Genomic DNA, 17,169 nt, shown 5'->3' on the forward strand with positions numbered 1-17,169 from the left:
AAAAACCCAATTACCTAACCTTGCTTGCAACTTTTGTAGGATCTACTGCTAGCACGAATTTTAGGGAATTTTCTGATAGGGGCATGCCCAAGTATTTAGAGGGGATATTTCCAGTACTAAATCCCAAGATCCTAGCTAGGTAGATCTTAACATTTCCTTGAGTGTTGAAAAAGAAAATACAAGATTTTTCATTGTTTATCTGAGTCCCTGAGGCCTCCATGAAGGTATTCAGAATCTCTTTTATTATACGGGCTTCCCTAAGCGAGACTTGACAAAAGAGCATGATATCGTCAATGAATTGTTGATGGGTGATGGCTAAATTGTTACCCCATATCCTCAAGCCTCCAATCCTAGATTTATGGGCTTCGTTTTTTATAAATCTTCCTAGACCTTCAACAACAATAATGAACAAAAAGGAGACAATGGGTCTCCCTGTCTCAGACCCTGAGTTGGGTTAAAGGTTTGGGAAGGGGTCCCATTCAGTGGGATAGAAATAAAAAGAGTGGATATCATAGCACTGATCCAATTTATCCATCTTTGGGTAAAACCATAGGCTTTGAGGATGTTGCTCAGATACTTCCAGCTTAACCAGTCGTATGCCTTAGAGAGGTCTATCTTAATCATCATTCCTGCGAGATTTTTTTCCTTGAGAGAGTGGACAACTTCTTGAGAAGTTACTAACCCGTCCAAGATTTTCCTTCCCTCGACAAATCCCGTCTCCTCTGGAGCTATGATATTCGGAAAGAGGGGTTTTAAATGTTTTATAATAAGAGTAGATATGATTTTATAAATGACATTACATAGGGAAATAGCACGAAATCCCTGAGGGTCTTCCGATTTTGATGTTTTAGGAATGAGAGCAATAAAAGTGGAGTTCAGACTAGGGCATACCTTTTGATTGCACCAGGATTCCTCTACGACCTCAAGAATTTCTCTTCCCATGAAATTCCAGGTGGATTTGTAGAATTCTGTTGTGAATCTATCTGGGCTTGGGGCCTTGTTTTTCTTCATACCCTTAACAATTTATTCCACCTCTTCTAGAGTAGATTCTCTCATCAAGGCTAGGTTCTGGTCCTGAGTTACCCTGTGAGGTATATGTTGCAAGATTATTTGAATTTCTTCCATTTTGTTTTCTTGTGGTTCTAATAGAGATCTTTGAAGTGATTTACCATAAGTTCTTCCATTCCCCATGTTGGAATCTGTGATTCCCCTACTCGTCTTTCAGGGAGAATATTCTATTGTGTTGTCAATGTTGAATCATGGCCTTGTGAAAAATTTGGGAGTTTCGCTCCCCTTCCCTTAACCAGTTCACCCTCGATTCCTGTTTCCACAAGATCTCTTCATGTTTTCTCCTTTCTTCTAGTTGACTTATTAGTTGTCCCTCTTCTGAAGCTAGCTCTTCTGATCTCCATTCCGGTATGATTTTTTGTTGCACCTCTATCATGCACTTGTTGATATGGTTTTGGTCCTTCATGATATTCCCAAATTCTTCTTTATTCCATTTCTTCACATTCTTCTTGAGATCCTTAAGTTTTAGTTGAAAAGTATGCATGCAATTCCTCCCTTTTTGTTCACTTTGAGTCCACCATTCCTCGATTTTTCCGATGAGGTCTGGGTCTCTTAGCTAGAATGCTTCAAACCTGAAAGGTTGATTTTTAGGGCTCACTTTCAAGTCCACTTCTAGCCTTATCAACCAGTTATCTGATCCCATACCTAGGAGAATCGGGGATTCTATGAATATATCTTTGCTTATGACATGTTATGATATGAGAAATCTATCCAGTAGTGAAGAAATTTGATGAATCCCTGTTAGATGATCCAAAATAAATATTATCATATGTTATAAAGTTAAAATAAAATAATTATTAATTTAATATATTAAATTAATAATTATTAATCTAGAATATTTAATTATTAAATGGAGACATTTAGAATTAGTATATTGTTGTAAAAAGATATGACTCTACAAATGTGTCGTATCTTAGGCTCTAATTTAGGAGAATTGTTAGTAAGTTGTTTGAATAGCTTTTATTTTAAATGGACCTTGTTATTTTATAAGTGATCCATAATTAGAGGTAGTTAGGACATTGAGCTTATAAATAGCTCATTGCAAGAGTGTTTTGTTGTTCGGGTGTAAACTCTTGCAAAATTCTAAATGTAATTGCTTTTCTTATTAATAAAATTACATGTTTGAGGACACTTCTGCCATTATTGTGGTATCAGAGCTCCAGTAATGCTACAGCTGATGTGTTTCTGAGATGGATTGAGTGTGCTCTGCAACCTAGGGTTTTCTATTCACCCCTACAATGGCGTAGTTTGGACCCTCCCTGCCTCTATTTTCTGTCTGCCTTCCTCCTCGCAACAACAGCTTGCTGGCATAGACCGCACTACAATGGATGACCCTCGAGGGGGGGCTTCAAAGCCTTCCCCCTCAGTCGAGAGAGATAATCAAGCGAAGAAACTGACAAAGCCTTCTAGTCCAGAACAAGTAAACACGGATACAAGAGATTCCCTAATGCAAGATACGACAAACGCTCCCACTGATCAGTCAGACAGGCGCAGTGAAGTACAAGAAGGAGAGATTGGGCAACAGGAAACACCCAAGGTTACATCAATGACATGCAAACCCATAGCAACTGAACGACCCAAGATAGAACTTCCCAACCATAGAATCAATGGTCAAATCCAGTACATGAGGGACCATGTGCTCATTGGAAAATTTATTGGATACTGGCCGACTGAAAAATCTTTGCAAGGATGGATCTCTGCCAAATGGAAACCCAAGGGACATGTCACCCTGCAGCTAGGACCAAAAGGAATTTTCATTGTGATTTTCATTTGCATCGAAGACCGGAATAGGGTTATGGATGAAGGTCCCTACTTCTTCAACTCCGCGGGTCTGTATTTAAGGGAATGGATAGAGAGATTTAACCCTGACAAGGAGGATTTCAGCTGGGCACCAGTTTGAATCCGGATGTACTCGCTCCCTTTGGAATATTGGGATGAAGAATCGCTGAGAACCATTAGCAAGGGGCTGGGGGAGTTTATAAAAATTGCTGAAGAAATGAAGATGTGCAAATAAACCTCCTATGCCCGTATTTGTGTCTTCATGCGCCTGGAAAAAGCCCTTCCGGACTCGGTAAGTCTCTACCATGATGACTTTGAATGGATCCAACCCTTAGATTTTGAACATGTACCCTTTCGCTGTCGTAAGTGTCATGCCCATGGGCATCTTTTTTGGGACTGCCCTCTAAATGCTAAACCCCAAACCTCTGACCCCTCAGACAAGTCGGCCCATGATGGCTTTACCAAGGTCGCAAATCGAAAAAGATCGCATAAAAAACCTTCCTCTGGGAAAAAGCCCCTGCAGGACGCTGCCTCCATTCCCTCCACAAGCAATAGCTTTGAGGTTCTTGCTAAAACTTCAGAAGACCCACCTCAGAACATTTTTCCAATACCACCGCTGATCATCACGACCTCTCCCCCCCTCTGTCTAGCTCTTCTCCCACTCCCTTGCCCCTGAGTGACAACATTGGGATTCCTGAGGTGGCTCGAAAGGACCCTAATTGGAAACCTAATGGAATGGACGTTGATGGTATCCCTAGCCAGACCCTGCACTTAGCAATCACCTCAGCAAAAAGCAGTGAGACATAACATATGGAAGAAGAACCGGAAAGCATTGATTTGGGATGACTTGACATTTTCGAGCTTGAACAAGCATGCAGAAGGAAAGACTACGACAAGATTCAAGAGCATCAGCTCAATACCTTGGAATTCATCATCTACAGGGCTTACCAGAAACAACAACTGGGCATACAACCGGGCAGTCAATGGGATGGCAGCTTCTTTCCTAAAGACTTCAAAAAACGTGGAAGAAAGACAGATCTTCAAAGAACTATTACAATAGGGAAAATCCTGGTGGACTTAGGCAGATACGCTAAGTTGACAAAGTACTACAAGCCCACCACTAATACTGAATCATGAAGCTCACTTCATGGAATCTAAGAGGGCTCAATAACCCCGGGAAACTCAGAATGATAAAAAACATGATAAAGCAGGAGCAGCCCCAGATCTTCTTTATGCAGGAAACGAAATGTAATAGTAACACACTTGGAAACATCCTCTCTAGAGCATGGCTAGGTTGTCACTCGGTTGCAGTGGATGCTTCGGGTGCCTTCAAGGGACTGGAAATTGCCTGGAACATGCAAGCTATAACGCTCTCAGACTTTCATGCCTCCCATCACATTATATTGGCTACTTTTCATATAATCGACACCAACATTCATGGCCATCTCACCAAGGTCTACTTCCCACAGGAAGTAGGCAACAAAATTGCTCTTCTAGACACAATAGAAGTGCTCAACTTCAATAGACTCCATCTTCTTTAGATCATTGGAGGAGACTTCAACATGATCACTAAGCTGGAGGAAAAGCAGGGAGGCCGAGCCAAGCTGGAACAGGAAAATGGCCACTTTAAAGACTTTATCCAAAACAATATGCTAATTGATCTGCAATTCTGCAATGGAATGCACACCTAGAGCAATCACAGGGTTGGGCAGCAACAAATTGCTTCCAAACTAGACAGATTCCTCATCTCAGATAATGCAGTGCATCTTGGAGGTGACATCTCGGCATCAATTCTTCCATTTTCAGGCTCAGATCATTGGCCTATCTCTCTCCAATGGCAAAGACCAGGAAACTCTACCAGGCATCCTTTCCGCTTCAAAGCTTTTTGGCTCACCCACCCCACCTTCAACGACCTCATTAGATCCACCTGGACCAACTTCCCTTCACTAGAGGGATCAAAAATGTATCAGTTTCAACAGAAACTCAAATTCCTGAAATCCAAAATCAAGCACTGGAATCAAGATACTTTTGGCAACATCTTCCAAGCACAGCAAGATCTAAACAAAGAAATGAGAGAACTCTAGCAACAGATAATCACAGAGGGCTACAAGGAAGGGACATTGGAACAGGAAAATCACATTCACAATCAATTGGAGGAGAGAAGAAAGCAGGAAGAAATTCTCTAGAAGAAAAAATCTAGAATTAGATGGCTAAAAGAAGGAAAAAGGAACACCAAATTATTCCATAGAACTACAATACAGAGAAGAATGCACAACACCATCTCTTTCATACAAAAGTGAGGAGGGGAAAGAGTGGAAATCCATGCAGAGATCGAACAAGAGTTTATCAATCACTTCCAAGAGGTCCATAAAGAACCCCAAATTGATAAATGGCTTGCTATAGAAAAGATCACTCAAAATGTGCCAAAAATTATCACAGAAGAACACAACCAACTTCTTCTTCGACCAGTAATTCCTCAGGAGGTGGATTTGGCTATGAACCAGCTCAAGGAGGGAAAAGCTCCTGGTCCGAATGGCTTCACTACTACCTTCTTCCACTCTTTCTGGGATCTTATCAAAGAGGAGGTGTGGCTAGTGGTGGATGAATCACACACTCTTCATTGGCTTCTGCCCTCTCTGAACTCAACTTTCGTCGCCCTCATCCCAAAAGAAGAGAATACCAGTACTCCGGACAAATTCCATCCAATCGCACTATGCAATGTTATTTACAAGGTGATATCCAAAGTCATTACTAACAGGTTGAAGCCGCTTTTGCCCTTGCTCATATCGCCTGAACAATTTGGATACGCAGAAGGAAGACAAATATTGGACGGCATTATCCTCACTCATGAAATCATACACTCCCTCAAGCACTCCAAACAGGTAGGTATGATTCTCAAGATTGACCTTTCTAAAGCTTTTGATAAGTTAAGCTGGACCTATATTCAAAAAATGCTAATGGCCTTTGGTTTTTCCCCAATGTGGGTTCGATGGATTCTGAGTTTAATTTCCATAACATTTTTCTCTATCCTCATAAATGGCATACCCTCTCGACCTTTCAGCCCCTCTAGAGGTATTAGACAAGGTGATCCACTTTCCCCATTCCTTTTTGTTCTAATAGTGGAAGGTCTGGGTCGCCATATCAAACATGCCCTCCTCTCCCAGCAACTCAAAGTTCTATCCATACACAACTCTCCAGCCAACAGTCATCAACAGTTCGTTGATGACAACATGTTGTTTGGCCACCCTTCTGTTCAGGAAGCCTCCCTTTTTAAATCTCTTCTGGATGATTTCTCTGATTCTTCAGGGACAAGCATAAACACGGCTAAATCACAGATCTTCTTTTTTCACACCCCCCTATTACTCAACATGTTATTGCCCGCATTCTGGGCTTCTCCATAGCCTCCTTACCTTCCAAATACCTTGGAGCTCCCTTAATAAACTCTGCCATCAAGCACGCCTCTTGGCATATTCTCCTTAAGAAACTTGAATCTCGTCTCACTTTATGGACTCATAGAACTCTGAACATAGCTAGCAGATTAGTGCTAATCAAAGCTATGCTACAGGCAATGCCTCTCTACCTTTTCTCAATCTTGGTGTTAACACCCAGGTTGTTCCCTATGACTCCCAAGGGAATACGGCCGGGGTAACCACTAACCAATCTTTGGATCACAGTTTCTAGCCAAACTGTAATCAGAGAGGGCTCTCTCTTTATAATTTGTCTCTGTTTTGATAGTATTTTAGGCTAGTTATTATGCTCAGGTTTTGGTTTATGTTTTGGTTGAAGGATTTCTTTCAGTGCTTAAGGTGTAGTGTTCAGACAGTAGTATATCATTGGGCAATGGAGTCTAGAGCTGTGAAATGTTTTGAAATGCTGGAGTGATGATGTTCAGACTGCAGGGCCTATTGAGTATCTCAAACAAACAAAATTTAAACTTAAATGGTGATGTATGGTCAGCCAACAGAAAGCAATTAAGAATTCTCCATTAAGCTGGTGATGTGAAAGTGAAACATGATGCTCAGGAGCAAACTTGAATTCCTGAAACAAAGGTCACTGTGAAAGATATATTCTGAAAGTGCAGCAATTAAGAATTACACTTATCAAGATTATAGCTGAAGAAAACATTCATTAACAACACAGATTGAACTCAGGGTATTACATGAATAAGTCCTGAAGGTTATTCTTTTTCTTTGTTGCTAAACATTTAGGAATTAGAAACATATATGAATTGCAATAGATTGAAACACATAACAAAGGAGTTACAGAAAAACTTATTGTATTGTGAGGTACACAGGAATCCTGCAGTTTTCAACAGACACCAGAACGCATTCAACACTTCAGAACTCCAAGAAATTCCATCACTTTCTTTATTAAACTTGTGAAAGGATTACAGCATAAGAACTTCTTCAAGAGAAATCAACAACAACCCCTGCAAGCTTGTGCGAGGGGCAAATATATACAATCGGTTGTTACAAAATATCTGAGTGCTAAGTTATCTCAGAAATGAATATCTTCACCAACTTTTCAAGATATTTAGATCAGAAAGTTATTACATCATTGAATACAAAGTAAATGCATCTTTATGCTTGTCAGAAGATATTTTGGCCTTTGGAGGCCACTGAGTCGGTTGGAGTGATCTGCATTAATGCTGAGAAATGCGCTTTTGGAGCTGCTCTGCTGTAGCTTCTCGGCCTGGACACCTGTAGCTGTCCGTTTTGACTTGCTGGCCGAGACTTCTGCTGAGTTGGCTCAGCTTTTATCTTCAATGCCTGCTGATTCTTTTAAACTGTCCTGTGTATGACAATTTGCATTTTTCATGAACAAAATTTATTGAATGGCTTCCTGTTTATAAAATCATCTGTATGGCCTTAGTCCACCATTCTAGTGTAGGTAGCCGATGCCTGAGAATTGCATCCATAGTCTCCTCTGCCTCTGTATATTTGTAAAAATTGGGAGGCACCTCAAATAGGTGTTTAATTTCATTCATTATAAAAAATAGATTTTCTACTCTGTTGTAGAGAGTCTGTCCTGTGGTTGGCCCTATTTCCTCTGAGGTGTTGGGCTTCTCATTGATCTGACTTGTGGCAAATGTATTAACCCGTTTAGCATACTGCTCATGACTAAACAGTCTCCCTGCGCTGTTCAGTAAGCTAGGGAGTCCTCTGTTTTCTAACACCTGAAATTTCTCCAAAAACCTGTTCACCTCAGTCTGCATGTCCTGCGTTCTTCTCTCTAATGTCTGCATCAAGTTTCTCAGTGTAAGAACCCTCTTGATTAACTGAATGTGCTCAATTCTGTTTGAAATTCCCATGGCAGCCAACTGAGTACTTGTTCTATTGTTAAGCACATTAATCATCCTGGTGGCAATTTCAGGCATATTGCTTAGAGCAGCTCTTGATCTTTGAATTTCAGTCTGTGCTTTTGGAATGAGCTCTAACTGTTCATGGATTATTTCAATATATGGCCATTGCTCATTAATAGATTGGCCAATGTTGGCCCACAACACTATTTTAAGCTCAGCCACAACCTTATCTAATTTGAGCTCATTTTCTAGCTCTTTGATCCTGTCTTTGAGGGCTTTTATCTCCCTGCCCTTTTCTGCCACAGACTGCTTGGATTTGTCATATCTTTCATTGACCTTGGCTAGTTTCTCCTTGGCCTCATTCAATTCTGTCATTTGTGCTTCCAAGGCCTGGATCTCATTCCTCAGCTTTTGCATGTCCAGGCTTGGGGCCTGCTCTGTTGTTGGTGGTGCTGCTGAGGTGGATGTTGCTGCTTGTTCTGTTTGTTGAGGAGGAGGAACAGTAGTTGGAGCAGTTTCCTCAAGATTTATCACTTCAGGAGGAGGCTGGGAGGTCTGACCTTCTTCTCTTTGTTTCAGAGCTGCTTGTAATGCTGCCTGTGCAGCCTCTGATTCTCCCAGCTTTTCTTGTGCCTGGATAAGCTGTTTATAGAGAGACACCAACAAAGCTGTGGCATCTTTATCATGCCTTTGTTGAGCTACTTCATCTGTTTGAGGGTGAATTGTGGCTGGGAGTTTGATCTTTCTCCTCAAAGCTGCCATATTTGCATCCCTCAACTTTAATATTTCTTGTATGCCCTTGATATCTTTGGGATCATGCCCAATCTCAATGATTATGTCTTCTAAGGACCTTATTCTATTGTCCTTTGCTTGAGATGATGCCCTTTCCAACTCAAGTTGGGCAGCTGTATTATTAAGGCTATTTTCTAGCCTGTAGTTATCTAATGTTTTGTCTGCCAAGGAAGCATAGACCATCTCACCTGTTTGTTTATGCAATTCAATTTTATCCATTGGGTGGATGTCCTTGGCCAGGACCTCAAGATTGGTCCTTAGGTAATCTGAAGGGGACTTTGGCTGCAAAGTAGTTGGCATGAAGTGACTCATGATCATCTTGCCCTCCTGGACATCATATGCAGACATTAGACGCTGCTGGTTGGTGGGAGCCATATTTAACAGATGGTTATACAGCTGTATTTTTATGGGTTCATTCCTTTTCTTGATTTCAATGAACTGCTGCTTAATGCTTAGTTCACCCCCTCTCTGCTGGCTTGAGGAGCTGACTTCTCCTCCCACTGTTCTCTCTTGTTCCTGTTGGAAGGAACTTGCAGATGCTTCCCTGCTAGGTGGGCCCATGCCCAGAGACTGCCCTGTTGGCATTTCCTCATCAGAGAAAGGATTCAATCTCTATCTTTTCTCACCATGACTTATTGATGTGGTCAAGGGAGTCTCTCTGTCCCTTTTTCTGCTAGTATCCTCCTTTTGTGGAGTTTGGAGGATTGATGAATCAACTGATGTTTCTTGCCTAGGAGGCACCATATATTGTGCCTGTTGTTCTGTGAAACTTGGGGGCTCAACTGCCCCTTCTTGCTGTAATTCCTGTTGTTGTTGTTGCTGCACCTGCTGCTGCATTTCTTCTTGCTGTTCCATCTCTTTATCTGTTTGGTATTCAGTCATGGGAGGTGGTTGCTCTTGTTCCACCTGCTTTCCTTTGCCTTTGCTGCCTGTTTGTTGAGTGTCCATGGCAGCTTGCTGATGTGTTGTTGAAGAAGAGGCAGCTACTCCAAGTTGCCTTTGATATGATAAGGAAACCTGTCCACAAGTTTCCAAGTCAGCCTCTTTTTGCAAATTCCTAGCCTCTCTCTCTAGTATTTGCTCTCTAAAGATTGGCTCTTCTAGAGTGCCCTCTTTCCAGCCTAAAGAATTTGCATACTTTTCAATATGAGGCAGCCTAACATGTGAATAGTTACTCAATTTGTGTTTTATCCTCCTGAGGGAAATAAAGTGATTACGGTCATAGGGTGACCATTTGAAACTGGTTTGCAATTTGAAACCCTCTAAGATCATATCTGCCTCCTTCCATCCCTCCTCTCTTTTGTTGTACAAAAAAGGGCCTAGCTGGCTCCTTACCTTCAGTTGTACCTTCTTGTTTTTGCTTTGGAAATGGAAGTAGTCAGTATATCCAAACTGCCTGAAGTATTCTAGGGCAAACAGTCTCATAGGGACATATCTTGGCAGCCTGTAAGGGTCCAATTCACAGCCATATACTCTGATCACTGTGTGGTGTTGGTAAAAATACCAATCACCAATGCTGTAGGATTTGGAGAGATGGAGAATTCTCTGCATGTCATCGGTTAACCTTGGAGGAGGGACACCATACAGCAATGTCATAGCTGGGTGAATGAACAGGTCTATAAATTCACAGTATGTGTATGGTGATTGAGAAACATCATGGAAAACTGAAGTCCAAAACACAACTGATCTTGGATTTCCCTGGGCATTAAGTTTCTTGAGAGGAATGGAGAAACTGTCTGGCTGATAAAACAAGAACAGGTGGTAGATGTATGAGGTGTATCTGAACACCCTTTCCCTTGGTAGATTCATCAGCTGTTCATGGATCTTTTCTGCAATATAGGTGGCATAGTCATAGTGTACAGCTGGAGGCTTTCCAGGAGAAAACATGGACAACATTGCCATTATGGTGCCATCCACATCCTCAATTCCCTTGTATCCCAGGACATAGCTGATCAAATCTACTAGCATTCTGCCCAGGTCATTCAGGTAGTGATATCCAATAGGAGGAGTCCTTATAGTTTCAGAGCTTGGCTGCACAAATAACTGGTTAATTTTGGTAATCTGGGCACTTGACAGATTATTTCCCTTCTTTATTAAATCCGACATGGAAAGAGGGGTTAATGGCCTTGCAGTATGGAAATGCAGCATCTCATTTATGGTTTCTGGGGTGATAAAGAACAAAACAGAGCCTGTAGGACTGAGAACAGCTCTCTGGCAAGGATCATAGCATTCCTGGCATTTGTGGATCAACTCTGGGAGGGCATTGACTTGAGGGAGGTTGTAAATGGGCAAATTTGAGTCCCAAATCCCCAAAATATCAGCTCCATTAAGGTATTGAGCTTTCAATTCATTTAGCATATGGATATTGAACTTAGAACCCATGGGAAACCAATCTAACATCTGATAGTCTACATCTCCCAGGGCTTTCCATGTTATCTCCCTTTGAGGGGCATTAAGAGGTTGGATATTCAAGGCTATTGGTGTCTCCATGGCTACTGAAGCTTTTGAACTATAGGTGAACCGGTTTCAATCGAGCAGAACAACAGAGAGGAATGTTTTCTTGCAATGGAAGTGAATTGTAAGAAACAGAAGGCAAATTGAATAAACAACAGTTGAAATACTGTCTAAAGGATTGATAAAACAGTAGCAGGACTGACCAGGAGTATTTTCTGTGGTGAATCTGGTCAATTGAAGTCTCTAGTTCACGACTGCGCGAACTAGCTGTGAATTCAGCTTAATTTGTCAAATGCGGCTCTGCAAGAGGTTTATGGCTTCACTGGTTGAAAATGGGTGCAAGTCACCGTGTATTTGATGGTGAAAACAGTGTTTTACAGTCTCTTAACAGTTTGCTTGAGGAAATACGGATAAAACCAGGCTCGTGGAATGATTTTGAGGAATACCTGGTAATTTCGCCAGTAAGAGTTGCAAATGCAGGTGCAATGGAGGCGCCGACGGTCTTGGAATCAGCTTTAGCAGGTTGGCGCTGGTTTGAACGTGAGCAGCATGCAGAAATGGCTAAAGTTTCTTTTGCCAAAAGTGGAAAAAACATGACATTTTGGCCTAAATATGGAATTTTGGCAATATTGGCACGTTTTTGGGATGATGTCAGCATGACGTCATCGGGTGGGGTTGGAGTCGGATGATGTCAGCATGACGTCACTGGGTGATGTGGCAGGCTGCGATTGGTCCACGGGGATAGTGAGGTGGCGGCCATACCAGCGCGGGGGCGGACGAAGGAGTTGATGCGACGGCGAGGTGGCAGTGACGTGGTTCTGACGTGGGGGTGACGCAAGCCCGGCAAAACAGGTGGTAAGCGGAACAACGGTAATGGTTTTCTCGGACCGCTTACAATACGGCGACGGTTTTGTCAGAGGCCGACCCGAGAAGCTGTGAGGGCGACGCGTGGCAGAGGCCTGACGTCACCCTCTGACAGTTTCTCGGGTGCTAAACGTCGGACCTCGGGCCCAACCCGATATTCATAATAGCCGTCCGATCAAAAGTGCCCGATCGGACGGTTGACGGGTTGATGACTTGATCAGATGATACGGACGGGGATGAAGATTAAAATAATATATATTTTGGGGCGCGCGCTCAGCGGAAAACCTTTGGGGTATGGTGTTTTGTAATGTTTTTCAACGTAAAAATAATGCGGCCCCGAGACTTTGGATAAGCGGAAAAAAGTGGGTTTTTGATATTATTTTGCAATTTGAAGCGGGTATGGGTAAAAATGGGTTTTTTATAAGGTTTTCTCAGCAAATGAAGGCTTTGATGGGCAAAATGAATTCAGAAGGGGGGAGGGGGTTAGACTTAGGTTCATCAAAGTGACCAGATGCCATTTTGATCCCTGACAGAGGGCATATGGCTATAATGCCAAGGGGAGGGATATTTATACAATGTTTGGGGTTTATACACCATGGTGTTATAATACTAGGGACAGGGTAATATAGGGGAATTATATAATAGAGTTAGGGTTAATATGGATGAAAAAGGGTGGATGAGGGGAGATACCACTGAGTTTACTGAAAATAACTTAGCTTAGGGAGTAGAGCAAAATGAAAAGAGTTTTAGACAAGAAATGTGGCTTTTAAGGGACCTAAAACCACCATAGAACCATGAATTCTTTCATGAATCACAACTGATGAGGGGATATTAGTAATGAATGGGAAAGGGGATAAGTGGGAAGTTAGACATGCTTCTTTGCTTGCTGCAACCTGATAGAGAAGAGGACTTCTCCATCCATTGACTTTGCTTTGTGAAATAGGTTAGCACACCTTCAAATTGAAAGGAATGACACTTCTGCAACCCCATCTGCCTACCCATCTACTTGCCTAGCATTTTTTATTTCTTCTTGGAGGGTGCACTTAGGATTGCAGACCCTTATTTGCCTTTTCTTTTCTTTGACTTTTTTCTTTTGTTTTTCTATCTACTTCTACCCTTATTTCCTCCAAGGTCCCAGATTAAGCTGTTGGGAGCCTTTCTTCTCTACCTAAACTAACTTGTCTGCCAAGATTAAACAGTTTGGACAGACTTCTTTCTCTATTCTACAACTGAAAATTTAAAACATGGCATGATCCAGATTAGGCTGTTGGACCATCCATCAAAAATTGAGTCCACATCAAGCTATAAGCACAGATTGTATTCTCTTGGAAATATGTGATCATTGCATCATCAAAGCAGAGCATATTTGGACCTTTTCATTGCCAATCATGAAATATGAAACCTATTGGTATAGGTAGCTAACACTTGGCAGCGCCTAAATGGGTCCTTAAAAAAATAAAATCTCTACAGCGCAATTTTCTTTGGGGTGCAACTGGCACAAATCGCAAATGGGCTTTGGCAAAATGGACGACAACATGCAAGCCCAAAGAAAAAGGGGGTATAGGTCTGCGAGATCCTCATCACAGCAATGTAATCATGGGTGCAAAAATATGGTGGCAATGGCTCTCTACTCCCAATAAGCCATGGGCAGCCATCTAGAAAGCCAAATATGCCAATCATAGACCAACGGAGGAGCTAATTAGATTCACTCCAACTAAAAAGGGATCACTAATATGGAACACTGCCAAACAACAATTCTTGCTGATCCAACAACACATCTTTTGGGAAATAAGGAACAGCAGCACTGCTCGGTTCTGGACAGATGCCTGGCACCAACTACCAAAGCTCAACGGCATCTATAGACCGCCTCCTTGCCAAGAGTGGGAGGAGCAACAAAAGGAATCCGTCCAGCAACAATGGATTCCAGAGCCAGAATGGGGGTACAGACAATGGAAGCAGATCGACAGGTTGATCAGGAATGCAGATAACCAAACTAAGGAGGTCATGGAGAGTGAGCTCCAGAATCGACGCATTAGATCATCCAAAGGCAGGGATATTTTAAGATGGGGATATACCCCAAAAGGTTCCTTCACCACCAAAGAGGCTTATAAAATTATATGCAATGATCCAATGCCCCTGGATCCTATCTGGGGTAGAATTTGGTCACCGGGTACTTGGCCCAAAGTCTCCCTATTCCTCTGGCTTGTTGGGCACCGGAAAATCCTCACTTGGGACAATCTTAGGAAAAGAAACTTTCATGGGCCCTCCATATGTCCCAATTGTAATTCTCAGGAGGAAACTCTCCAACACCTCTTGGACTCTTGCACTCTTGCCAACCAACTGTGGGAGAAGGCTAGCTTCCGTTGTCAAAAAAGATGCAGAGTGTCCGAAGATATAATCAACTCCATTCGCCATTGGCACCAGAACCCATATAAAAGTGAACTACTCAACCAATTATGGAGAATGATTCCCGACCTTCTCCTTTGGACAATATGGAAAGAAAGAAACAAGTGCATATTCAAAGATCAAAGCACTCCTTTAGAAATAATTTTGGGCAACTTTTGTCTCAATCTTAAAGAGACCTTGGCGCTTCAAACTTGGCATTCGAAATATTTTCCCACTCTTGCAAATGAGAAAGTCATCTGGGAAAATTGGAACATACAACTCCCACAAGGTACTCACAATCATAGACCTTCAGAAGGCAACAACATCAGAAAGCACTTATGGACCCCCCCTCCAAAGCATACTTTCAAACTCAACTTTGATGGAGCTTTAAAGGGCAATCCTGGCAAAGCAGGATTTGGCGGCATATTTAAAGATCATGAGGGTTTGCCTCTCCTAATCTACTTCGAAAACATTGGCTGGGACACGAATAAGTTGGCTGAACTGGAGGGTCTCTGGCAAGGATTACTCCTTTCCCAGTGTCATGGCTTCCAACCTCTGGAGATCGAAGGTGACTCCCTAATCCTCATTAACCTAGTCAATCAACTCCTCAATGGGGCACATGCGCATAAAATTGCTAACAGTTGGAGACTCGAAGCCAGATTGGATGCAATAGAACAATCGCTTCACACCAATCATGCCATCATATTCAATCACGTTAAACGGGAAGGAAAAAAGCTCGCTGATATACTTGCCAATTTGGGGGTGGAAAGTGGGCACACTCTTCTCACTGGAGCTCTAGACATAATTCAGAATCATGAGCAAAATCAGGAGTGCAAAATACTGGTCCAAAGGGATGCAACTCTCCCGAATGCGGGTGTATAGATGGGTGTTAAATATGACGGGACAGGGGTGGGGCGTGGTGGGGCGACACCTGCCTACCCAGGACATGGCGGATAATTGGATTCTGATCAATGGATCTCTGCATTTAAGAAGTGCAGGGTTCAATGGCATTGTATTAAGTGGTTCCGGATCTCATATCCTGTCCTCCGCTCCGGTTCATGCCTCCACATGCTCCAGCATGCTTCAGACTTCGGCTCTCTTCAATGCAACAGTAATGGCGGGTGCTTCTCGATGCGTGAAAGGGGAAGATAAATTGAAGCTAGGCCATGGGCTATCTATGGAACCGCTTCCGTCGAACCACTCGCATTTCTATCTGGCCTCTAGCCTCAGTTCTGGATTCTGTCTGTATGGTGTTGGCTCTGTCATCCCTGCTACCTCTCATTACTTGAATGGGGAGGCTAATTTGGAGCTTCGCTCTGGTCTTTTAGTGGAGCTGCCTCCGTTGAACCTCTGGCATTTCACTCGGGCCTCTGGCCTTTGTTTTGGCTTATGTCTGAATTGCTATGGCCCTGTCATCATTCCTGCTCAGCCTCGCTTTGCTCCCATTGCTATTGTCTCCCCCGTGCCTCGTCTGCGCCATAGAATACGGTGCCGCAGGGGCAACACCAGGGGTCGTCCTCTGTGTGTGCCTTCCAGCCCATCTTCTGATTCGCCCTCCCTCTCCAACGATTTCTTTGCCGACCATTACCCTCGCACCTGCAGTGGGAGAGGGCGTTTTCATGATTCCAGCCACTGTTTTGGCTCCCATGCTCCCCGTCCTCTTGCCACCATGCCTTCTCCCACGACTGGCTCCACGCTTTTCTCCTTCAACTATTCTCTGAACCACCCAAGGATAACCGTTCACATTACGGTGGTCTTCCATGAGGAAGCCCAGTTGGGGGAGCCAAGCTCTCATCCGGAGGGCCTCGGCTCTGACAATGCTCAGACTTTGAACCTCTAGATGGGGATTGGCAGCGCATCTATGCAGGCTCCAGATGCTCAAGCTCGCAGCGCTCATGATGTTGAGATGGCTCTGGTTGATCTTGGTCCTTCCAAATCTGAAGCTGCTCTTGCTAGGGATCTGCTTGCAACAGGTTGGTGCCGTATAGTTGAAGAGCCTCCAGATGATTAGTTTGCTCACTGTTGTCTTGTTATCTTGCCTTGCGGCCCATACAATTGGGAAAGTTTATGTTCAAACTGCTATGTTGAATTTTTGTTTATTTTTGGAACTCTGTAAACTCTGCAACATCAAGAGGATCATAATTTTCTCCCCTGCATGGGTTTTGGTAATATGTTCAAGACTGGTTTCCCTATCATTGGGCAGTCTCCATATATGTTTATCTTGACAATTCTGCCTTTCACCAGGGCAGTGGTTTTGACTACGGTCACGATGTAATTCTACTCCCTTTGTTAATAGATTCATCTTAGTTAGAAAAAAAAATGCTACAGCTGATGAGAGGAGGAGATTCCAGCTCTACAGGCGCATGGAAAACTCCATTAATTTGAGGAACGTGTCATGGGTTAAATTCAGAGTCAGTAATAAATTGTGAATGTCATTGGAATCGGCATGGAAAGTCTCTGCTTGGTGTTTGTTAACTTCTAGTTCATGGAAATCACCATCTGGGTAACCAAAAATTCTGTTGATT

The 17,169-nt window shown here is 42.8% G+C and overlaps 1 protein-coding gene across 1 annotated transcript; it reads left to right on the forward strand.

Moving 5' to 3' along the window:
• The first annotated feature begins 14,722 nt into the window (after positions 1-14,722).
• On the forward strand, positions 14,723-15,526 carry LOC149233444 (uncharacterized). Its single transcript, XM_089382194.1, has one exon. It carries the CDS (start codon positions 14,723-14,725, stop codon positions 15,524-15,526), a length of 804 nt encoding a protein of 267 aa, XP_089238320.1.
• Positions 15,527-17,169: the final 1,643 nt, after the last annotated feature.

This window comes from Pinus tabuliformis, chromosome J, assembly GCF_031772625.1.
Source record: "Pinus tabuliformis cultivar Carrire ecotype Pingquan chromosome J, CPIR1, whole genome shotgun sequence".
NCBI classification, from domain to species: domain Eukaryota; kingdom Viridiplantae; phylum Streptophyta; class Pinopsida; order Pinales; family Pinaceae; genus Pinus; species Pinus tabuliformis.

Bases quoted from the DNA above. Each gene is read 5' to 3' on its own strand.
- LOC149233444 (XM_089382194.1), top strand. From the start codon at position 14,723: ATGATTCCCGACCTTCTCCTTTGGACAATATGGAAAGAAAGAAACAAG.